This window comes from Convolutriloba macropyga, chromosome 7, assembly GCF_964194025.1.
Source record: "Convolutriloba macropyga chromosome 7, txConMacr16.3, whole genome shotgun sequence".
Taxonomy (NCBI): domain Eukaryota; kingdom Metazoa; phylum Xenacoelomorpha; order Acoela; family Convolutidae; genus Convolutriloba; species Convolutriloba macropyga.
The window spans coordinates 18,593,301-18,617,422 of NC_134474.1; the positions used below are offsets into that span (position 1 = coordinate 18,593,301).

The window sequence follows — 24,122 nt, forward strand, 5'->3', positions numbered from 1 at the left end:
CGCTATAATAGCCGGCTGAGAAGATGAGGACGGCTATTAACAATACCATCTATTAACAATACCATCATTCCGGGACAAAGTTTGGGTAAGATTTCGAAATCATCATACTTGAAAATCGTAACACTTCTGGATGGGATAAGGAGTGATGTTGAACAAGAAATACAACTGGGAAGATCAACAAAAAAATTGTTCAATGAATGAATTAACAGGTCAAATATCATAAATCGATGGATACATTTCAATGCTGATCGTCCGGTACAAGATTAAGGTTTTGTGAAATACTTCTGAAAGGAGCATGTATGCAGGTACCAGCGCCGAATTCACCGACTAATGACAGAACCATTTGCTTTGTAAACGATTCTACAATATGTGAGAAAACAGTGCATTTTACATGATATACGTCACGACAAAATTTGGCTTCGCGCTTTTAGACAGCTCAATTCTTTGCCTCCCCAGCTCCATATCAATGCGCCGACGTCCCTTTGTTGAAGCTTCCATTGAAGCCGTCGTAGAACAGGGGTGATTGTTGACGATTTAAAGATACCATGTGCCTATCTTTTACAAGTTATCTGATTATTTTGCATATGCTGCCCTTTGATATTTGACTAGTGTCAAAATTAATGCATGTATATAAGAGTTGATTCTCCCCACCAACTCCGACTACCCTTTTACAGGAGGGGCTTTATGCTCTATACATATTTACCTATGGTGCTGTAGGTTAAGTTTTCTCGGTCAATTGCGTAGTTCTGCGATGAGGAGGACGTTCTGGGGTTGAATTGCTGAGAAGTAGAGAGTGGGAACTTGCGTGACCCTTTGACCTCTCCTCGATCATCTTGTGACCTTTTCATACGAGGAAGTGACAAGAACTGAAACAGAAAAAACATTAGACCACTGGGAAGACATTTTGTCCGTTTTCGTCTTGCGTCAGTACATTTTATTATGTATTCGGACATTAATTATGCCATAAAAGACAATTCAAATTCACATCACAGAAAAAAATTAATTTTTTGTCTTTATAGAATGAATTGGCGCAATTCTGTATAAATAGTACAAATGCAACAGTTTAATTTTTAAAAAAACGTAGACTTCACCAATCCAAAAAGTGGACCGACATTAAAGAAACAGAAATAGGCCCAAAGCCCCCCCCCCCCCCCATACACAGAAAGTTGAAAAGAGGAAACAGTTGCCTCGCTGTGCTCTTCGATAACAATTTTAAGTGACTTCAAGTTTTACACAGGACAAAAACTGACTTCTCAATAAAATGCACCCCCTTCAGCTGTCTTTAAATCGTAATATAAGGTGTTGAAGTGAAAATATAACAGTTAAGGGCGGAATTATTATATTACATGTGAACGTTTTTCACCAAAGTTGGAAAATTATGCGCAAACGCACATTACCAATTCTCTTCGTTGCACAACAGACCGGATACAAAATCATTATCTTTGCCATGGTCCACAAATTACTGACTTTGAAAAAGTGCACAGTAGCTGGTTTGACCTTTGAAAGTATTCAACAACAGTTGTACATTGAACCTGATCACAAAAGTGCTTCAATTTTAATGCAAACACTTAAGTTCACTCAGCCTTCGCTTCTCATTAATCCACTAACACAAACTCTCAAATTTCCACAGCCCCGCACGGCTTTCCTGTAAATGTCAACGAGAAGAATTACTTCTTCAGTCTATTTTTAAAAATCAATTGACTACTAACAGTTTTAAGCTTTCAGAGCAGCATTGAAAGAGGGAACTAAGTGCGTCATTAAAACAGTTAATAATAGTTTCAATACCCGCATCGTAATAGAGAAGAAGAGTAACTTCCTGGCTTGACAATGCTAATTAAACTGAGTTGTCAATACACTCGAATATCAGTAAATATCGTAAATACATGTGTCGAAAGCATCATAAGCATGGTAATGCAACCAAATTTTCCTAATTTAAGAAAATAGTCAGACCAGTCTCTTCTCGATTATCGACCAGCCAAGAAATTTTTTAACAACTTCAATGTATCGATCTTAAAACGAAAGCAAACTATGATCACTTAGCTGTGCCAATAAATAAAACTAAAATCCAACAATTCGACATGCGTATAGAAAAGTCAAAGAAATGCCACAAAACAAAAAAAACTCACCAAGTTTCATTTTCTGAACAAATTGACGTAGGCTTTGGATTCTGAGAGTATTGGCTACCCATAGCATTGGTGATCTTTTCCGTTTGCGCCTAAGCTTATTGGGTTCATATCCCCCCCCCCCCGCAAAAAAAAATATTCATCAAGATTTGAACTTTTACTAACAATATTTACGAAATACACAAGTGTATCATCACGAAACTCCTGAAGTCAATCGCAAAGTACTAGGGCTCATTGGGCTGGTGGGAGTGGCGGCAGCCGCCGCGTGGATGGTGGGAGGGGTAACTTTAGTACATGCGGCCCTTAAGGCCTGAACGCTGTGCAGGGGTGGGGGTTAAGTGAGAAGGGCTGATGTGGGGGGTTGCGGAAGTGGCGGAGATAATTCACGATATAATTGAGAAAAAAATTTAATTGAGAACAAAGCTGTGAAATGAGCATGTGCAAATTAGTCAGCAGTTCAAAAAATGCTTACAATTGGAACTTATAACGCAATTTGAAAAAATGGCGCAATTTGAATGAATTTTTCGCGTCCGGAAAAAAACAGTCCCAAATTGCAAAATATTGTCAGAAAAAAACAGTTCCAGACAAAAGAGTCCGCATCTATTCTGCCCCCCCCCCCCACAGATTAGTAAGCACAATTTTTTATTACCCCCAGGCGCACGTGCTATTTTGTTACATAGTAACGTGCTATACAACAACATAGAATTTGTAACTGGGGGACATAAAAAACACTTGGGGCCGGAAACAGAAAAGATCCGAGAGTCCAACAAAAGCAGACATTGTAGTCCCAGACAAAACAGTCCCATAAAAATATCAAAACAATTGTATATAAAGTCTCCCAACAATTAACAAACAATCTACGAGTTAAGATTCTGAATGCATTGTTTTTAATTGATATAAATTAAGATTAAACCAAAAACTTGTTTCAAAATATATCATTTGGCAACAATTATGTCCTAATCAGCTCAATATTTGTGCAATACAATACAATCATATGAATAACTTAAGCATTTTCTCTGTTAATTGGTTTGCATATGTTTAACTATTTTGTCTCAGACTCTTGTCTGCTTTCTTGGGGACTATTTCGTCTGGAACTGTTCTGTATTGCAATATTTTGCTGTTCGGACTGTTCTGTCTGGGAATGTTTTATCTGGGACTTTTTGTCGGTTCACCAATTTGTTAAAGTCACACGATTTTTCATCATTCGACGGAAAATAGCAATGAAGAAGTCAGACTGGGACACAAAATCTAGTCTCAGTCCTTTGGATGGTAGTCACTTTACTCACGGAAACGAATTATCACCAAATCAGTGTAAGATACAAATCCTGAATCGATTTAAAATTTCTTTCATCGCCAAAATCCATGATCTCCGAATACTTGGATCGCATAACCTAAAAATGCATTGAACAATACAAAATGAACTTTCAGCAACTAATTTTTAAATGAGAAGACTAGACAAATTGTATTGAGACCATTTATCCTGCTTCATGGACAAAAAAACTTATAAATTATTTGATAAATATTAAAAAAACCACCTATTCGCGATGAGAATTTGAGGCTTTTAAAAACCAAAAAAAAAAAAACGGAATTCCGCAGCTGCTCTGAAAATGGAAAGTGAAGCGAGAAGCCGGTTTACGCGGCCACCAATAAATTCATCTAAAACAGATTGACCTAAGAGCGGCTTCATTACATAAAACGAATGGCTACAACTTTCTTAGCATAGCCAATTCATCAAGGTCTGAACTTTTACCAACAATATTTACCTAACACACAAGTTTATCATCCCGAAACTCACGAAGGCAATCGCAAAGTACTCATACCTCGTGCGAGCAAAAACAAACTGCAATAAAGTTTTTGTGGAAAATAAACAGTTCAGAAATTACAGTTCCAGATCGAAATTGGAATTTATTATGGCATTGACGCTAATTAATAAAAAACAAAATATTGCGAAAGGTTTGAAGTAGTATTAAGGCCTAAATTAGAGATAGTTCAAGTGAGAACAAAGATAAGAAATGAGCACGTGCAAATTAGTCTGCAATTCAAAAATGGGATCTATTCTGTTTCGCCCCCCCCCCCCCCCCCAGTGTTGTTATATAGCACGTTACTATGTAAGAAAATAGCACGTGCGTCTGGGGGTCATAAACAATTTATGCTCACTAAGCTGGGGGGGGGGGGGGGGGAACAGAATATATCCCAAAAATGCTTACAATTGGAACCTATAACGCAATTTGAAGATATGGAGCAATTTGAATGAATTTTTCGCGTCCAGAAAAAAACAGTCTCAAACACAACAGTCCCAAATTGCAACATATTCCTAGAAAAAACAGTTCCAGAAAAATGAAAATGCTTACAATTGAAACTTGTAACGCATTTTGAAGATATAACGCATCAATCTTCGCGCATCCTTCAGTTGCGCCTTATTAACAATCACTGTTTTAGATTACGATGCAGTTTTTTAAAGAATTTCGAGAGATATATCTTATAAAACATTGCTCCTGAGAACCATTTCTATAGTCAACTAGAAAATTGAGAGCTGGTGAAAATTCATTTAGCAACGTGTTGTTACTTGTATATGGGTAATCCTCTTATGGGACCCCTTACACTCTTATGATAGTTCCAAGTTACTTTCATTTAATTCTTTCCCCCCTCCGAGCAAAATTTGTCGCTGAAAATTGACTCTAAATGTCACCCACATTTATACACACATGGAGATTACAATGATGGGACTTCTACCCTCTGCATAAGGTAAGATTGATTTACTCAATATTTATTTATAAACTCAGTCTTATAAATAACAGTCAAAGGGAGCAGTGAGAGCGTAAAACAGAGGACAAAGCTGGCAATGAAGTTCATCAGTTTAAAAGTTTGAATGCACCTCCATCACTTATCTATAATCAGAAGCAGCGTTTAGCTCGAGCATATCATCTGCTTTATCAAAAATAGAGATCGAAGATAGATATAATACCGCCCATTTCGACAACTTAATACCAAAATTTAGGGCTGAAAAATTACAAAAGGGACCTAAAAAGTCCCCAGACAGTCTAGACCAAAACCTGCAGTCAACATAGTAGTTGCATTGCTGCACTTTCTCATGCCAAAAGTTCTATTGTAAACGGATGCAATTTCTCGGTAGGATCTGGGTAGGAAGCTAAACGAATTCGACAGCGGCATCTTGCATCTAATTCAAAGCCGGTTGCAGACAAATAATGAATTCTGTCTCTTTCAATTTTATCATGCTTTTCATTCTAGCCCACTTTTGCATTTCCTGAAATGCTACCTACTTTATAATTTCCAAATTGGATGACTAATTGAATGGCGTTTTACCGCAGAAAACAAAACCCTGCGTCGTTGAATATAATCATGAACTAGAGCTTTTGAACTAAAAGCAATCCAGAAACTTGAAAACGGCCGCTTTGTATAAGTGAAATTGACTTAATATTACAACAGCAGGTCTCCAACATTCTCCAAATGTTTGAGACATTTGTTCTCCAATGTTCTCTCAAACAAACCGTCCATAATTCTCCAAAAAATCTCAGGATGGAGTCTATTTGGTACTCAGCCTACTATAAAAAATATACCATGCCAATATTTCATGCAACGTGTCCTAATTAGTGAACAAATAAAATCAAAACCTGGAAAAAATTTATCAGATTAGTTTTTCTTCACAAAATATTAAAGGAACAGCTGACAATAAAGACGTTTCAACTAAAAACAACCGACTAATGTCGGGCGAATTGCTCTCAAACGACCGGCGAGAGGTTGGCTTCGTCATTAGCTAGCCACGGTTTAGTGAGGCTGTTTTTAGCTTGATTCGACTCTGCCTCTTCACAAAATATTAAAGGAACAGCTGACAATAAAGAAGTTTCAACTAAAAACAACCGACTAATGTCGGGCGAATTGCTCTCAAACGACCGGCGAGCGGTTGGCTTCGTCATTAGCTAGCCACGGTTTAGTGAGGCTGTTTTTAGCTTGATTCGACTCTGCAACTTTTAGTTTTCTAGCCTTGTTAGTAAATATAAACTGATATTTTAAAAATTTGCAAAATATTACAAAATTTAAAAGAAAAGCTTCCAGATTTCGCAGTGAAAATGTTCAAAACTATTTTTTCTCTTTGGAGTTATGTCAAGTAACCCATCTGCAAGACAGGAGGGGGGTCAACAGAAGGGTGGGGGCGCAACAGCGCGGTGGGGGGGGCAATAGAGCGGCGGGGGGGGGCAACAGCGCGGTGGGGGCAACAGCGCGGTGGGGGCCAACAGCTGGGGGTGGGTGGGGCAATGGTGGGGGCGGGGGGTTGGTTAACAGTCGGGGTGTTCAACCTCTAAGAACCGCCCTTCACACCATAAGTATAAGTCTCCACAACAGTTTGAGCTGAAACATTGCTGAAAGGCTCTAAGAGCACATAATGCCCGCAGGGCGCTACTTGTTTATCCCATTTTTGAGGACGCAAAGTTAAAAGATTCAGACGAAAAGACGGTCAAGCATAACATCGCATAAAAAAGACCGACAGGACTAACATAATTGCTACAAACTTCGTTTGAGAGCAATTAAACAGCATGGAAAAACCTGTACTAAAAACTTGATTATGGCCCTTGAAAAATTGTATACAATCATTACAAAAAAACAATGCAGAAAACAGAATTAAAATAAGTTCACAGCCTCTAACTCGGCGAGCGAAAAAGACAGATATCAACAAAGACCAACTCACGACACACAAATTGCTTTCAAACGCCTTGAAGATGATCGATTGTAAACATTGCTAGGGCTGGGGCTTCACAAAGAGGCTTAAAATGACTCAAGAAAATATTATATCACTAAAAAGTGAACCATGTCGGAAAATTACTAAAAAATAGACGCACTTGACTCGCTTGACGCACATCGGGACTTATACAGAACAAAAAACAAGACAAAAATTGACAACCATGCTTCTAAGTATCGTAGCGCTTCATCAGTTTATATAGGTGCTTTTGATTTTGGTTGTCTGAACTCAACCGTATCCACTACTTTGCATAATTCAATGACTGAAATTTATTTAATCGAAACAGTAAGGTGAGTCACGAGTCAAAAGTAAGAGACGTGACTTATCGAAAACGAATAACGTAGTCAAAATGTAAACACAATTGTAACTCATTAAAAGAAATATTCTTACCAACAATTCAAAAACTTTTACTGAACAACAAACGAGACCTAGAATGGGCTATGAAAGGATGAAAAAAACCACTTAAAAAATACAAAAATGACAACCAAAAAAATTGAAGTCAAATTTCGCTACACGAACAAAGAACCAGAAGTGAGGAAACGAATAACAATCCTGAGAATAATGTTATCTGATGACCTTAAAATTGACCTTCATACCGCAAACTAAAACAGTCAACAAAGCCTATGACCATTTATGCACTAAAATGAACGAAAAATTATAGGAAAACAATTCTCAAAGATTTAGTGCTTGAAATACTGACTCTAGGCATCCTCGGAATGAGTAAACACAAAAAACCATTGCGGGAATCAATGAAAGACGCAGCAAAAGAGAAAGCAATTGGTAAAAATGTTTGAAAAACCTTTTTGAAAAAAGTGTAGTCAAAAACCCACAATACTAAATATCTAAAACACTTATCTAAAACCTCGTCTAAAAACTTTAGAAATCATATAATTTTTAGCGGTACTAATAACTAAAAAAAGGCACAATAGACATAGTAAGCTAATGCACTACATATGAAGGCAAGATTCACAAATTAAATTTAATAATTCAAAACAGTCGGCATCTCAGGATTGAAAACGGTCGCTGAAAATTGTAGCAATTCAATAAACCAAAAAGAGGCCCCACTAAAAGGCCAAAATCATCTGTTATTTTTAAGATACGATAAGACCACAAGAAAAAAATTCAAAAACATGCTAAAAAATGACCATTTATTTTGAAGGAAATCGAAAAACGACTGTTTTGAACTCAATTAGATTAAATTATCTTAATTAGCAGCAGATGAAAGCTGTCAAAAGCCAGACTAAATGATCAGACAATAAAAATACAACAAAGTTGCGCAAAAACTTGCTGGTATTTTTTCAACACAATTGTTGTAAACGTCATTGAAAGCAATAACTACGGCATGGAACAACTATTTCGATTATCTAAATCCTCATTAGCTACTGATGAGTACTGTCATAAATGAGATTGTGAGATAACCCATCAAAAACAACAAAAATCACATATATTTCTTGAAAACAGTTAGTGTCAAAATCATAGACAGCAAAAAATTTGAACTGAATATTGGAAACACTTTCATTTGGCTTCTTTAATAAGTCACCACCAATGGAAAACAAACAGGGCAAGGGTTGGCAGAAAAAGCCTCCATTGATTCTCATGACCCGAATTTGGGTTGAAATGTGCTTAGAAAGGAAAGAAAACAGGTTTTATTTTGATTTGATTGGGTAGTTAGGCTTACTTCCGGTGTATCCCATTTCTGCTTTTGATTAGTTATTCGACATTGACTCCGCTCATTTTAGGCTGCTTTGCAGAGCAACTCCATTTCAAAGGCAAGTTGAGAAGAAAAGTGGCGAGTGAAAAAAGCTTAAAAAAGTCAAAAATAATTTACGCAAGATGTTGGAAAAACGATTGGAAAAGGTTGATAAAAATAAATCTGCTGGACGTAGTTGAAAAAACTTACAAACTCAAGCTGCTATTACGAGCAGCTTATCAAAAATTTTAACTTAACAAAAAAAATGAATCTTTTCCGTTTGTGCCCCCCCCCAGCTTAGTGAGCGCATATTTGTGCCCCCAAAACGCACGTGCTATTTTTTAACATAATGATTTACTATGTAATGGCACGTGCTCTGTAACTGGGGCCCACAACGTACTGAGGGGCACCAACGGAACAGATCCATAAAAAATTTAGTATTGCGTGTGAATTGCAGGATGAGGGGTACTGGATGATGGAGTACTTTAGCTTACCTGTCAGAAGAAAAACCGTCACATTTAATCACAACAGATGTTATTGTAACAGAAGTTATCAATACGAAAAAAAAATTATTTCATCGAGAATAAAAATACCCGGCAGATTGCCGGAAAATAGCCGTCGTTGATTCCCATAACCACGATTGGGATTGAAAGAAGAGAAAAAATGTGAAAAAAGATTTTCGAAGAAAAACAATTTTAAAGTTCACATTATTTTGATGTCATTCCGTTGTTGAGCAGACTCCTGTTTCATAAGGACACAATACAGAGGATAGCATAAATAGCGAGAACAAAAAACCACTAGCGAGAAATGTTAATTTGATTCTAACAAAAAACTAGGCCTAGAATGAATTATGATTGGATAGGGAAAATCATTAAAAAAACCGATAAAAAAAAACGAAAAAAAAGTTAAAATCAACGTGAAATTGCCGCATGTGAACAAAAAACCACTAGCGAGATAGACAATTTTTGTTCAAACACCGTTTTCTCACTCTACGTTGAAATTAAAGTAAAAAAAAATTCACGCCGCAAAACCACTCGCTTTTTCGCTCCATTTCCTGTTTCGGCTTGACCAAAATCACCACTCCAATTTGACTTCAAAAATCAATAAAATGTGTGAACAGATCTTAAAAAAAACTTAGCCGGAAGAATTCCGCAAACCACTCGAAGTGAAAATCCATTTAAACGCCATCCAAATACTCATCAAACAAAACGTGGCTTCACTAATTTATGATTATCTTGAAACAAAGTCATGAAACAAAAAAGTAAAAACAATAAAATCAAAACTGTTAAAATATGATAAGAAATCGGATCAAATTTTGTTATAAATTGAGATCCCGAAAAAATTATCTCTGCCAAAATAACTTCATCAAAACAACTAGTACTTACAAAAACCATTTATGTGAATTTTGAAAAAAAAGGATTTAGGCTAAAATTATGAAAAAATAGCTCTTAAAAACAACTTTCACTGAAAAACTGGAAAAAGTAACTAAATTGTTTAATATTTCAAAAACATATAAAACCAAAGAAAAATTCCATTCAGCCAATATGGTATCCAGATGCTCGCAAAAGAATAGGCAAGTCATAATAGGCAAAGAAACTTAGCTGAAAACAGAAAAAAAAACGAAAAACTGCAATAAATTAAGAAAAATAGTTCCAATTTTCGCCATTTTTTGTCATATTTCTCAACAAAAAATGATTCTTACCCACAAAACAGTAACCAATTGTTATCATAAAATTGCTCAAGTAGAAGGGGTTTCTTCAATACCCATTTGAACCAGTAAAACAAAATAATCGTCAAGAAAACGCAAAAATTAGCCCGAAAATCAGCAAAATGCATTAAAAACCTCCGAATTTTCATAAAATTCATAAGAATTTCCAGAAACCTTCAAACCACTACCGAAACCAGAAAAAAACTGAAAAAAACTGCTTTAAAATGCCGCACGTGAACAAAAAAATTGCGCTCGCTTAGAGAAAATTTTGTCACACATCAATTTCTCGCTCTCTCAAAAACAGCGGTATGAACAAAAACCACTCTTTTCGCTCCGCTCTTCACTTTCGTTCAACGCCAAAATGACTCCAAATTTTTTCACGTGTTTCATTTCCCGCTTCAAAAATCACTCCAATAAAATTGATTTAAAAAAAGGACTTCTCCAATACTCCTCTTCGAGTCGTAAAAAAGACAGCGCCCTAATACAATTCAAATTCTCAGACTTGTTAAAAATAGGAGCGCTATAATAGCCGACTGAGAAGCTGAGGCGGCTATTAAACTAACAAAGCGTGGCAAACCAAAATTACCTATACAAAAGTTTACCATGTAGTTTAGAATTTGAACACAAGTTAAGGTTGATAGACTTTTATTTATTTGGGTGTTCGAACACTGTGCCACATAGAACCTCACTTTGCCCCCTTTTTTCTGCTTCGCACAACCCGCTTTACTTTTACTAATCCAGACAAAGCTGAGATATTGACGGAAGCGGCTCCCATCGCGACTGTTTCCAAGGCAGGAAGCAGAGCTACCCAACCAAATCAATACAATGGGTGTGTACGAACTGATTTGCTTTTAAATACTCAAAAAGAAGGCGCAAATATTTCACGCTTGTGATATTTTGATCAACCAAGCGCTAAATGATGAACTAGTTTGCGTGAAATTGTTAACAGGATTTCCCCGTAATCATCAATAAGACTGAACAGTTCCTTTCAGTGTCTAAGAGGCAAATGAGAGCGAAAAATGAATAACAATTAGCACACTTGAAAAAAATGTGGGGAAATTCTTTTGTCCCCACCTTGCTTTTCAGGAAGCTCTCATTAATGGCAGCCCACTTTTTTAAAAATGACAGCAAGTTTATCAAATAGCATGATTGAACCAATTTTTGAAATTCAAGAATCTTTAGTGTCGATCAAATGTAGCAACACTAAATTCACTTTTATAAACAGGACCGCATCCAATTAACATGGGGGGGGGGGTAAAGTTTTCGAACCAATTAATCGAAGTGTTGACAGTCCAACCTTGATGTTAAAAAACAATGTCTAATGTTTAGGCTCTAGAGATCGCTACTTACATCATAAGTGCTGAATCAAACTGCCGTATTTTATATGCGCACTTTGTAGCTTTTGTACCCAAATTGCAGTCAAATGCTAGCTTATTTTTTATCAGAAAATATTTCTCACCGCTTTTTTCAAAGCATTTGTAACCTTCGCTACCAATGAATTGCCCAAGAACTTATGAGTTAAGAAGTCAAATCGAACTTTCCCGAGCTCTTCTTATCTTACTTTTGTTTTTCAAAATAATCCGAGCTGAGACTATTTCAAGGAAAAAAGAACGTTTGAAATGTGAAAGAACTTAAAACTCTAATTACTATTCCCTAAAAATGTCACTCTTCTAAGCAACATTCCATATACTTCATATAATTGAATCAAGTCGTACTCGTAAGGAGATTTAACGGGGATAGATAGTGTTAAAAACCCCCAAGTTATAAAAAGCTGCATAACCACTTTATCAAATCCTCCCAATTGTCTATATTTAAATGTCACAATCTTAATTATATAATCTAATGTGTTAGCCTGTCCTTATAAGTACATCCACTTTTTATTTCCCAATAAGTTTGCTTAATCTCCCAATTTGAACGAAAACTCCAGTGGGAATAGATCGAGATTTTGTGAGATAATCTGAAAAGTGCTAATAACTTTGATGAGCTTAGCTAAGACTTCATCAACGCGTCGCTTTTTAAAATACGACAACAGTTTGTATCCACAACAATTTAATGGCTATATTGCTCATTTTTTTCAACGTACGAAATGCAAGGCTAAATCCATTTACAAGAGGTGAAGAAACCTTTCATCTCAAAACATGAAAACATCTTGTCCTTCTCTATTAACTCACAGACTCATTGTTAGAGCTCTTTTAATTCACAAAAGTACGAAATCTTGCAAGCTATAGAAATAAAATTCTGGTAAAATACTATCCAAAAATAGCTGTCAGATTACACTAAAACAGCTTAAACGCTTTGTAGGCATGGAGTACAACAAAAGAACTCAACAAAACAAAAATATTTTCCAGTCAACTGCTTTGATATTTGCGATTTTTATCAGATATCAATGAAATCAATTTCTCGTCATCCAAATACCTTCAATTAGATACGATCCTCAGTTTGTCTTGATCACTGTAATGAAAGAAATGATCAGCAACTGGAACAAGAATTAAGCCACGCATGGGCAAACAATGGGCGAATCAACCTTCGAATCCAGATTAAAGTGAACAAGAAAAACTCTTGGGAAAATTAAAAATTGAACGAAAATGGTTCAAAATTTGATTATTATTCTCTATTTTCTTCAACAAACAAAACTCAAAATAAAAATCAATCAAATCGAAATAAAACCTGAAACACTTGCACAACTAAATTCATTTAAAAAAATTCCTCGGATGCCATGAAAAAAAGAAATTCACAAAAACTGCTCAAAAAACGTCCAATCGGGCAAAAATGCATCTCAAAGTTTAAATTTGCTTCAAAAGTTCGAAAACTATCCCAAACGTACTATTGCCAGCTTAAATAATTGAGACGAACGACATTTGGCTCAAAAATTTAGAGATAAAACTAAAAACTAAAAAAAAGCATCAGACTGATGCTAGAAAAAAACACTAAAATCTCTCTCGGGTCGACTTTTGTTCAGCAGATTGACCGAAACACTTCTTTTCACGTGCAGCATTTGACTTCTTCTGGCACACATCCCAAAAAACAAATCACCGATTAAAAAAATAGGTCACCATTACTCCTCTTGGCGTCGTGAAAAAAAGGAAGCGCTATAATAGCCGATTGAGAAGATGAGGGCGGCTATTAAACACGCTTTCAATCTAATGGTTGAATAAGATCTAATGAATTGTTTTCTAAAATTAAACAAAAACCGGAGCAAAAACTGATATATAAATTTCCTTGTTGCAACGAAATTGTTGCAAAAAGTTCTGTATTCAGTATAATTACTTATTACAAAGGCAAAAAATCTTGACCCAAAAACAATGAGTAATTTTCCATAGCCTAAACAATGAATTGGTGAGCTGGGTGATATCTCTTCGGTCTCTGACATCCAGACAGCCAACAATTCTAGAACATACCCGAAAGATTGCCGGAAAATAGCGGACGTTGAAAAAGGATTTTTGTACAGAAACAAATTTTAAATGCAAACTATTTTGATATAATTTTGAAGCTGAACATAATCCTGTACCAATACCAATAAGCATTAGAGATGGTAACAAAGAACAAAGTTCGAGTAACGGGCATCTAAAATTGGGCTTTATCCCGTTTCTATTTCAGATTTTTGTTTTTGAAACTGAATCTATTCATTTTGAATTGCGTTGCCGAGCAACTGCTGCCTAAAAACACTTTTAACAGAACGAGATCAGATTGAAACTAGCCTAGAAAAGATTTCACGCAAAATGTTAACAAGCTCTGAACTAAGGTAAAGCGAAAAAATTTTAGTGCAACGAAGTATACAAAAAATAGCAGGGCAAATCCTGAAATACAATCCAAGGAATTGAATGAGAAAGTTACAACTACTGCATCTGACCACCGTATCAATTAACATCGGCAGTTAAAAAGACAAACAGTCCCAAAATTGGAGGAACTAAAATAGCCAAATAAACAAAATACAATCATTGCTATAACTCTTGAAGCTTTTACCTTAAAGCTCGAAATTCAGGCACAAAAAAATAACCAACAAGCAAAGCACAAGCCTTAAAAGGGGTTAATTGGGTATTAAAGATGGAAAAGCTAAAGATAGAGAAATGAGAAAAAACCAAAAATTGCTAAATTTCAAAAGCTCTAAATTTTGCCAAATTATTACGTTCAAAACTATTTTAGTTGCCTGCCTCTCGCATCTGTCAATAAGCGTATCAGCAATACTTTTGAAAAATTAATTTGCCCTTGAAGATAGATAAACTCAGAGAAAATTGCAAAATTTAAAAAAAATGAAACTCAAATGTTTATCAAAATATTGCTAAAATTGATAACATTAATATCTTCAGAACCTCTCATTGTCTTCAGTAATTATCCAGTAAACAAAGTTTATGCCTAGGAAATTTTTTTAGGAAAAAAAGTTGAATACCATTCCATTGACCCTACAATCCATGGAGTAACCTGCTATCAAACCACAGAGGATGTTATCTGACCCCGGGGCTAGATAAACTCAAAAACAATTTTATCAAACATTTTATCTGAGATTTGGTAACATTTATCAAACTTCAGATGTCCCCCGAGCCTGTAGAAACTAAATATGACAAAAAGTTCTCAAAAACTGGAAATATTGCAAGGTTTATTTTAAAAAATTTGATAAGAAACGTGACATTCTGAAAAGTTGAAAATGACTTTATTAACACTAGAAAATATGCACTAACATATCAAACCCTAGAGATTCCAGTGCCCCCGGGGACTGACAAAATTTAAATTGCAAGTTTTATCAAGAAAGTTCTAGAACTCGTTTTTAAAAAATCGAACTATTTCAGTGCCACTAGAAACTATGCAATAACAAACTAGCAAACCATATAGAAAATTCCCTGGTCACTGAGGAAAATACTAAATTTTCAGAAATTGAAAAATTGCAAATTTCAAAAAAATGCTAAAATTTGTAAAATTAAAATCTTGAAAAACATTCCATTTTCACTAGAAACTGTGCATTAGCCTTATCGAAGCCTAGAGGAGGTTCTTTGACTCTTGAAGCTAGAGAAACCTAACAACTGACAAAAAAATTCCAGACTAAAAACTGAAAATTGTAAAAATTTGTTCAAATTTGCGTGTTTGTTTCGAGTACCAACCAAAACACATAGCTCTAAAAATGGTCAAAAAAGTAATTACGTCAGAAAAGTAAGCTAGAGAAACCTAACAACTGACAAAAAAATTCGAGACTAAAAACTGTAAAAATTTGTTCAATTTGCGTGTTTGTTTCGAGTACCAAAACACATAGCTCTAAAAATTGTCAAAAAAGTACTTACCTCATGCAAAAGACCAATATTAACTTTTACAAACCTCAGTTTAAGACTGGTCCAACAAAAAATTCAAGACGAAAAAACGCGGAAAATTGGGCTCAAAAAATCCTAAACATGACCTCTTAACCTTGAATTACGGCCTTCCTAGGAGCTTCATCATTCTAAGCACTTGAGGGACTACTAAACTCGGCTAAGGGCCTCTACTAAAACGTGATTCCCTGAGCTTTACCTGTTTATCCCGTTTTGAAAGATTAAATTCAAGAAAAAGGTGTAGAAAAATCTTACAAAAAAACAGCAGGACAAGTCCTGAAGTACAATCCAAAGAATTGAATGGAAAACCGAGAACAAAGGTACCTGACCTGCAGATAAATTGAACAATCCCAGCCAACAATAGAATCTCAACATTTGAAAAACTAAAATAATCAAATAAACAAAAAAATAATTGCTAAAACTCTTGAAGCTTTTATCCTGAAGGCCAAATATGATGCAATTCAATGAACTCATTAGCTCACGCACAAGCCTTGAAAGAGATTTATTTGCAACTAAAGGCAGATAAACTCGAGAAATATGACAAAAAATTCATACTGAAAAGCGCAAAATTTAAATTAAGTTTCTAAATTTTGCAGAAAAAAATGTTCAAAACCATTTGTTTCTCTCTGGAGTTCTCTCAAGTAATTCAGAAAATGACTTTCTAAGAAAAGTTGAGGCCTGCTGAGCTTTACCTGTTTATCCCGTTTTGAAAGCTCAGCGTCATGAAAAAAGTTGTGCAAAATCTTACAAAAAAGACAGAGCACCAATACAATCCAATTCTTGGATTGTAATAGGAGCGGTATAATAGCCAGATGAGAAGCTGAGGCGGCTATTGAACAAAACCAACTAATGTCAGACAAATCGCTCTCAAAGAACCGCTGAGCGGAAGCTGCAGCCTAGCTCGGTTTTTCGGTTATTCAATTGCAGGTTGAATTAAACTTGTTATATTTCAATATAAAAGTCAATATTTAAACGCTTCTCTTCTCTGAGGCACTTGCAATTGGGTCTCTGGTCAAATAAAGATATCTTCATAGTTGAAATCTATTTAAAAACGTGCACTTTTGATGGTTCGACCAAAGGAAAAATTGTATCATTATAAGCTACCATAAAAACAGGTGAACTTTTTTCGAATAAAATTGTATTTCTTTGCATGTGAAACAAAAATTACAGTTTTTCCTGTCGGCAAAACTATCCGTTATTGACTTTTTCCCGATTTGAAATTAGGCAACCCGCCAATTGGTTTCTCAATTATTTTTAAGAGTCAATCATATCGAACAAAAAATTATTTGTTCTCAGACGTCTGCCTCTCAATAGACAGATATACCGGACTTGACAGCAAATGGTTTTGACTTGAAAGATTAATTAATAAACTGTTTGTTAAGTAGCTTGGTCGAAAATATTTCAGTACAACTTCGGGAACAAAATCACACCTTCGGCCACCAAAATTTACGCTCAACTTAGTCATCACCACCAGTACAATAAACTCAATCAAGCCACACCTTTCGCTATCCAAAAAGATATAACAATTATATTTTAAAGCTTCCTTTCTGGATAATCGAACGCATTGATGTTCAACGATATTACCTTCCCTTATTACTTGTGTTCGATTCAATATGCAATTGGAAGGCGGAGCAGAGTATAAGTCTTTCTCTAAATAAGGGTACATTAAATCAATACAAATTCCATGTTCAGGTGAACCTAACACTAGGGGGAAGGTCAGGGAATTTCGGTGACAAGAAATCCCTCCCCTTCCCCATTTGATAGCATTTCCTTGTCTGAATTACCATTTTCGAAAGCCCATTTTACTTCGCTCCAATTTAAAATTTAATGACATCGGGCTTTGGAGATGCTTTTGTTCGGTAATCACGTACTAATCGTGTCTACATTGGACTAGTAATGTGTCTTTACAAAGGCTCATTTGCAGTGCAGACCAACCCTCTGAGAACTTAATACTTTGAGACATTCAGCTGATTGCTTTTCACCATCATATTGAATATTAAATTCCATGGTGTGTGAGTCCAACCTGGTTGAAACAAGGAAGCAATTAGCTTGACAAAACAGTTCTTCTTCTCAAATTTCGAATATTAAATTGAACAGAGATGCTTTTTAAGAATCAAATTGCCACCATATCAATTCGAGGGAATGCTATTTGAAACGATGTCATTTTTAGATGATATATATATATTGGGTGTGTGTGTGTGTGCGCGTGTGTGTGTGTGTGTGTGTGTGTGTGTGTGTGTGTGTGTGTGTGCGAGTGTGTGTGTGCGCGCACGTGCGTGCGCGCGCGCGTGTGTGTGTGTGTGTGTGTGTATAAAAACATTTACGTTTTTCTAAGAGTGGTGCGGGGTACAAGGGAGCTGGGGCGTTGTCAAATGTATACCTTACTTTGAAAACCTTCCTCATTTTAGAGTGAACATCGATCCAGTACAAATTGGAATGGATACAACTTAACTTGGTGCTCTTTCTCCTTAAAACTTCAAAGCTCGCGTTTTTCTCACATTACGAACACACTAATCTCAAACAAGTTTCCTTTGATAATATCCTCCTTGAAAGTAACATGAACAAGTTCGATTTGAAATTTTGAAAATTGATATCGTTCGGTCAATTTGAGAAGGCTTGTCTTAAAAAGCGATTCTGAAAGGCGCTGAAGATTAATGTCGATCTTTAGATTAATTCGCTAGAGATTAATATTTGTCCTTTATGTAACAGAGGTAAAGATAAACCTTGATCAAACCTTTTCAAAACACTATGGTTATCATAACGGTCAATAATATAACATATAACTGCAATACAAGAATTAAAAAACACGCAATAAAATCAAGATAACGTGAAATGCCAAATGTAAGGACCAAAAGCATGCCTAAAATTACAGGATGTGAGCTATTTTAATGAAGAGAAATTCTCCATCAGATAATTCCAATTCCAGAACAAATCTAGGGCTCAGAGATGTACATATCACAGAAGCGACATCACTCCAGTCTTTTCGGACATCACCTCAGCTTTTCGGACCATGGGTATTTGGGTGCCAAGTTTTGACACTTGTTACCGCTTACAAAAACATTATTTATATTAGACAGCGTCGCGATTTATTAATTCGGTCATTTTAGCAAAAAAATATCCACGCGGCCAAAAATTTTAACTGAAATTTTGGGACACTAAATTAAAGAAAGAGGATTGGTAATGCGGGTTAGCATCTGATGCTCCCAACAAACATTCTTAATCATCATTTGTGAATCGAACACTGACCAACGAAGGTTAGAGTAATTTTTTCATCCATTGTCCATTAAAAACTAGAAATTGTAAGCGACTAACGTCGGAAGGATTGCTCTAAAACAACTAGTGAGAGCTGTAATAAACAGCAGCCTGCTTCAGCTGGGGGAAAGGGGGTAACTAAAGCGGGGCTTCAAATGACGTCTTTGGAGGTTGTTAGATACCACTATAACCACTAATAAAGTACAAAAATACACCAATTTTCGCGCACGTTAATTTGACTTTTAGTAGTGAAGTGCCGCCAACTAAGTTTAGCTGCTGACACTTTTGATGAGAGAGAAAGTCAGATCACACAAAACGAAAAAATCAAGGGCGGAAAAGTCACTCGAAAAGTCAAAATGGTTATGCGAAAGTTTTGCATGAAAAAAATCATAGACGAAGATTATCCACTTAGGTCCCAGACACATACTCACCAAACAAAAAGTTCTTCTACCTATTAATGTTCATTATTTTCAAACAATTACAGTAAAATTACCATGAGAAAAATCTAATCTGTTGAAATATGAGAAAATATTAGAAAAAGCAGTGACAACTCGCGACCACTAAGCAAATAGCACTTAATGAAAAAAAACTTAAAATTTTAAAAATTAAAATTATTCGATAAACGATCACCAAATGAAGAAACTATTAAACGGTGCACACAGAAAAAAGAAACAAAATGAAAACAAAATTTTACGATTTACAGAATTCTCTACAAACTGCTAAAGGCTGCTTCTCAGCATATAAAAAGGCCGCTTCCCAATAATTACTCAGAATATTTTTCTCGCTCAATTGGCGAACTAACCAATGCCTGTCAGAGACCCGCTAACCAACAATTAAAGATGCAAACAACAAAAACATTAATAATTACAAAATCGTATCCCTTATTACATAATATAAACTCCACTATATCTATATAACTTTGACCTGTCATCTCTTAGTAACAGCACCTAGTAAAAAGCTCTCAAAAAACGAATGAACAAAAAACCACTGTAAAAAGCTCAAAATCAGAATAAATAGGCAAAATTTTCCCAAAAAAAGACAAAAAGGAAACAAAACTTGATAAAATTTTTTCTCTTATTCTTTTTAACAAACAGAACTAAAAATCAATTTCAATTAACTCAATAGATCACCAAATACACTTAAACAAATAACTTCAACCAAGGAAAGACCCCAATTGCTATAAAAAAAATGAAGAGGATTGAGAAAAGAGTAAAAAGGCGTTCAACAGGGCAGAATGGCAAAAAAGAGCTTCATCTAAAATTTCATCTAAAAGTCGAAAATTTGCCTCAGATGGTAAAAATGCTTCCCAAAAAACACTTGCTATCCAAAATGATTGATAAAAACATTTTCGACAGAAACAGTTACATTTAAAACAAAAAAGCGCATTGAAAAATCCGCACGTGATCAAAAATACCGCACCCTTAATGAAATTTTTTTCACAATTACTTTTCTTGCTCTCTTAGAATACTGCATGAAACGAAACCACTCTCTCCTTCGCTCTAATTTTCACTTTTATTCAGCAGTTTGACCTAAACACTTGTTTTCACGTGCGGCATTTGACTTTTAATCCTGTGAACAGAGAATCTGTCACCGATTTAAAAACATACCCAGCAGATTGACGGAAAATAGCCGCCGTTGATTCCCATAACACTATTGGGATTGAAAGAAAAAAAAATATCAACAAAAATTGATTTTTGTATAGAAACATTCTTAAGCGCGATTTATTTTGATGTCATTGCGTAATTGAACATACTCCTGTCTCTCAGTGAGAGGCTACAGGTCTAGTATCAATACCAATAAGCAGTATAGATAGTACCCAAAACTTATGAGAACAAAGTTCAAGTACCGGGCATCTAAAAATGGGCTTTATGGGTTTATCCTGTTTCTATTTGACTTTGATCTTTTTTAATACTGAATCTCTTTTTTTTGAATTGCTTTGCTGAGCAGCTGCTGTTTAAAAGGACTGAGCAGAATGACAGAAGAGTGAAACTAGCCTAGAGAAGTCCAAAAGACTTCACGCAAAATGTTTAAAAAGCGGCAAAATGGCTAAAGCGAAAAAAAGTTCGACGAAGTAAAAAAAAATAGGAGTGCTATAATAGCCGGCTAAGAAGATAAGGGCGGCTATTAAAAAATAGATCACCATAACTCCTCTTGGAGTCGTGACAACACGTTTACAGTAATAGCTTCAAACTTCGTCCGAGAACAATTAAATAAGATATGTAAGACAAGATGAAAACATAGCTGGCAGATAGCTAGACAACAGCCGCTATAACTTTCTTGCAGTCTCAAAAAGCTAGTAAAAAACAGACCAAATATAAACTATTTATTAGATGCTGAGATGTTACACTTTAATTAGGAATCTGTTCAACTTATTGGTGCTTCCATTAGCTGCCCTCAAAAACCCTTCAAAGAGACTGACACGCGCTCACTTCACATGATCTCTTTAAATTAAAGTAAAGTCAGTTTCAGATTGAAGAAGTCAATTTTGAGAGTGAGGTAAGTCACGTTTGACTAAAAATTTAATCACGCGAATCAACAAAACAAAACTCTCCACAAAGAGCAAAAATTTCGTCACGCACGCAATTTAGTTGACATAGCATGAATGAAAGTATAAAGAGCAGATTTGAAGTGAATGTGACGGAACAAAAGCTCGAAAATCATGCAAAAATCGTCATGAAAACGCGAGCGAGAAAACGTTGTTCGAACAAAAATTTGCTTTCTCGATTATGATTTTATGTTCACATGCAGCAATTTAATTTTGATTGCCAATCCATTGAGAGTCGATTCTAGGTCTAGTTTTTTGTACTGCCGCATGTGAACATAAAACCGCAATCGAGAAAGCGAATTTTTGTTCGAACACAGTTTTCTCACTCGCGTTTTCGCTCCCATTCCTCTATAGGCGTCAGCAAGATCAAAATTTAAATTTGAATTAAAAAATCATGTGTGAAGAGATCTAAAAAAAGAGAGCTCCCCAATACAATTTAAATTCTTTCACTAAAAAAACAAGAGAAGGCCAATAATAGCCTCAGATATCGCTTTGCAGTCATTAATAAATTTATTTCTAAATTACTTTGCTCTTTCGTTGTTTTTTACACATTACTTCAAAGATTTGAAAAATAATTGAAGGTCGGACAAACTGCTCTCGAATGACAGGCAGGGCAATTTAATCCAGGGGCTCTGGCCTAGAAAAGGGTGCAAAAATATCCGGGTGTTTGTGGGTGCAAAAACATCCGACTCGTCTACCAGTCCTTTTTCATTTCCTTTACTACAATCGCTTTTAATATAGCAACAAATTTTACTTCGGAGTAAAAGCAATTGAAATCACGCAAAAACAAAGAATAGGAGAGTTAAAAATTCACCAGAGAAGTCAAAGAAATTTCTGGAACAAAAGCTCGAAAATCGTCATGCAAAAAATTTGCATGAAAAAGGCACGCTAGTTTCCAGTAATTGCTTCAAACTTCGTTCGAGAGCAATTGATAAACTTTCTAAGCGTGACATCCTTCTCCGTTACCAACAAATCCACGAGGAAGTAAAAAACAGAGAAGACCAAAAATATCTACACCGCTATCGCAGTTATTAAAAAAGGAGTGTAAACATAAAGCGGCACCGAAAATACAATGCTACAGTAATCGAGGGAAACTGGACATTTCTGGCTTCATTTAAACAAGAGATTTTAAATCACTTGACCAAAAAGCTAGTTTGGCCTTGAACGTGGCTTTCGCCATTTTTAGGCAGATATCTGTAAATTACTACGACTGTTAGTCAAATTTCAAATCATCAAAAAATTCCTCTGACCAAGAGTCCTCTTTTCTGACAAAAATCCAGATTCCATTGTCCATTAAAATATGTTGTATTCGTTAAATCAAAAACATGAATCAAAAGCAGAAGCTATGTATTAATCACTTTGTCAGGTAACTCCTCCTGAAAATTTTCAAAGAACGGAAAAAGTGTAAAAATTTAGAAAAAACTTTGTTCGCATGTGACTTAATTACAAAAATTAACTCTGACCATCAATGGACAATTTTGATTCGGATCAGAGACATTTTTTGCTGAGGTATCTTATGGTTGTCTAAAAGGGTTCAAACACATTTGTCCTCAAAAATTAGAAGAATTATTTGATTCACAAGAAATAAACAAAGTAAAATTAAAACAAATGAATACTTGTAAACCGTTGGAAAATGCTAGGAAAATGATCTGAAGAAAACTGAAATAGGCTAAAACTAATTCACTGAAGTTCAACCTATCTCCAAAGTAACAATCAGAGGCAACTACTACGGAAGCTAATTTTTTTTTTTACGGAGCACACTTTTAGTTTGATAATGATTTCTTTCGATGAAATGGAAGAACATTGATAATTCACAAATTTTATCTGAAAATCATGTCAAGCTGTCAGGGATGAAGGAGCCGCTGAATCTTATTTTATACTGACAGCAATTTCCATTGGATTCGAAACTGGTAACATTGATTCCATGTGGTATAAAGCGTATTAATTGATTTAAAGTACATATGAGTTGTGAAGAACAATGTTCAGAAAAGTGATCAATTTTAAGAGAAAATTAAATTCAAGAATTCAAGTCTCAGTCGAATAACCAGAAGCAATTGCAACTGGTTTTCGGGCTGCAATTCTTTTGGGGGGGAATGAGAACTGAGTTTTGTTTTTACAAATTTCTATGAAAAACTCAGAGCCTGCACACAATGCATCGATCGGCCAAAATTGACTTCACAAAAAGGCCAGGCTCGCAAAAAATTCCTAACCCCGGAGCTGAACTGGAAGTTGCGGAGCTGAACTTGAAGTTGAAACAATTACCGAAGAACCAGAAAAGTTTAAACAAAGAATTTTTCTTCGTTGAGTATTCCCCCACTTTGCTAAGTCATATAGCAAATGCGAGGGCATATTAAGCACGAAATTTAACATTAAAGCGTATTCGAAAGGTTGAACTGAAACTTTTCGAGTAATAAACCCAGTTTTCTTCAAAGCATATTACAGCCACTCAATTTGAAAGAAACACTTGATTAATAGGTAATTTTGCTCTATTGCTCCTACATCAACATAAGATTTCGGAGGTCCAAAAATTGGCCAAAAATTTCAGAAAATGAAACTCAGAGTTAAGTTCCCGCTATCCATTGTATCCTATTAATCTGGTACCATTCTTCAATTTGTCACATTGTAGATGAAATAAAATTGAAAGACCAACTTCTGTCCGGCAAGATTACCATCCATCTTGCCAATATCTCGGAAAATCATTGTACACGATTTGAAATTTGTTAAAAGTTGTGACAATTTACCTGGTGCCTTTAT

The 24,122-nt window shown here is 35.4% G+C and overlaps 5 protein-coding genes across 6 annotated transcripts in view; 2 read left to right on the plus strand and 3 right to left on the minus strand.

Annotated features, from left to right (window-relative positions):
* LOC142342672 (failed axon connections homolog) overlaps positions 1-24,122 on the minus strand; it is a 548,023-nt gene that overhangs the window by 201,225 nt on the left and 322,676 nt on the right. The gene's annotated exons all lie outside the window — the stretch shown is intronic.
* Positions 1-24,122, minus strand: part of LOC142342673 (failed axon connections homolog) — a 546,280-nt gene that overhangs the window by 199,482 nt on the left and 322,676 nt on the right. The window lies entirely within an intron of this gene.
* LOC142342670 (cleavage stimulation factor subunit 1-like) overlaps positions 1-24,122 on the plus strand; it is a 518,885-nt gene that overhangs the window by 196,480 nt on the left and 298,283 nt on the right. The gene's annotated exons all lie outside the window — the stretch shown is intronic.
* LOC142342671 (RNA-binding protein Musashi homolog 1-like) overlaps positions 1-24,122 on the plus strand; it is a 452,119-nt gene that overhangs the window by 196,480 nt on the left and 231,517 nt on the right. The gene's annotated exons all lie outside the window — the stretch shown is intronic.
* The window catches only part of LOC142342661 (uncharacterized), a 147,040-nt gene that overhangs the window by 93,547 nt on the left and 29,371 nt on the right, over positions 1-24,122 (minus strand). Inside the window, exon 6 of the mRNA XM_075394121.1 lies at positions 704-866. Within this exon, the coding sequence (XP_075250236.1) occupies positions 704-866 (163 nt within the window). The remainder of the gene's footprint in view (positions 1-703; positions 867-24,122) is intronic.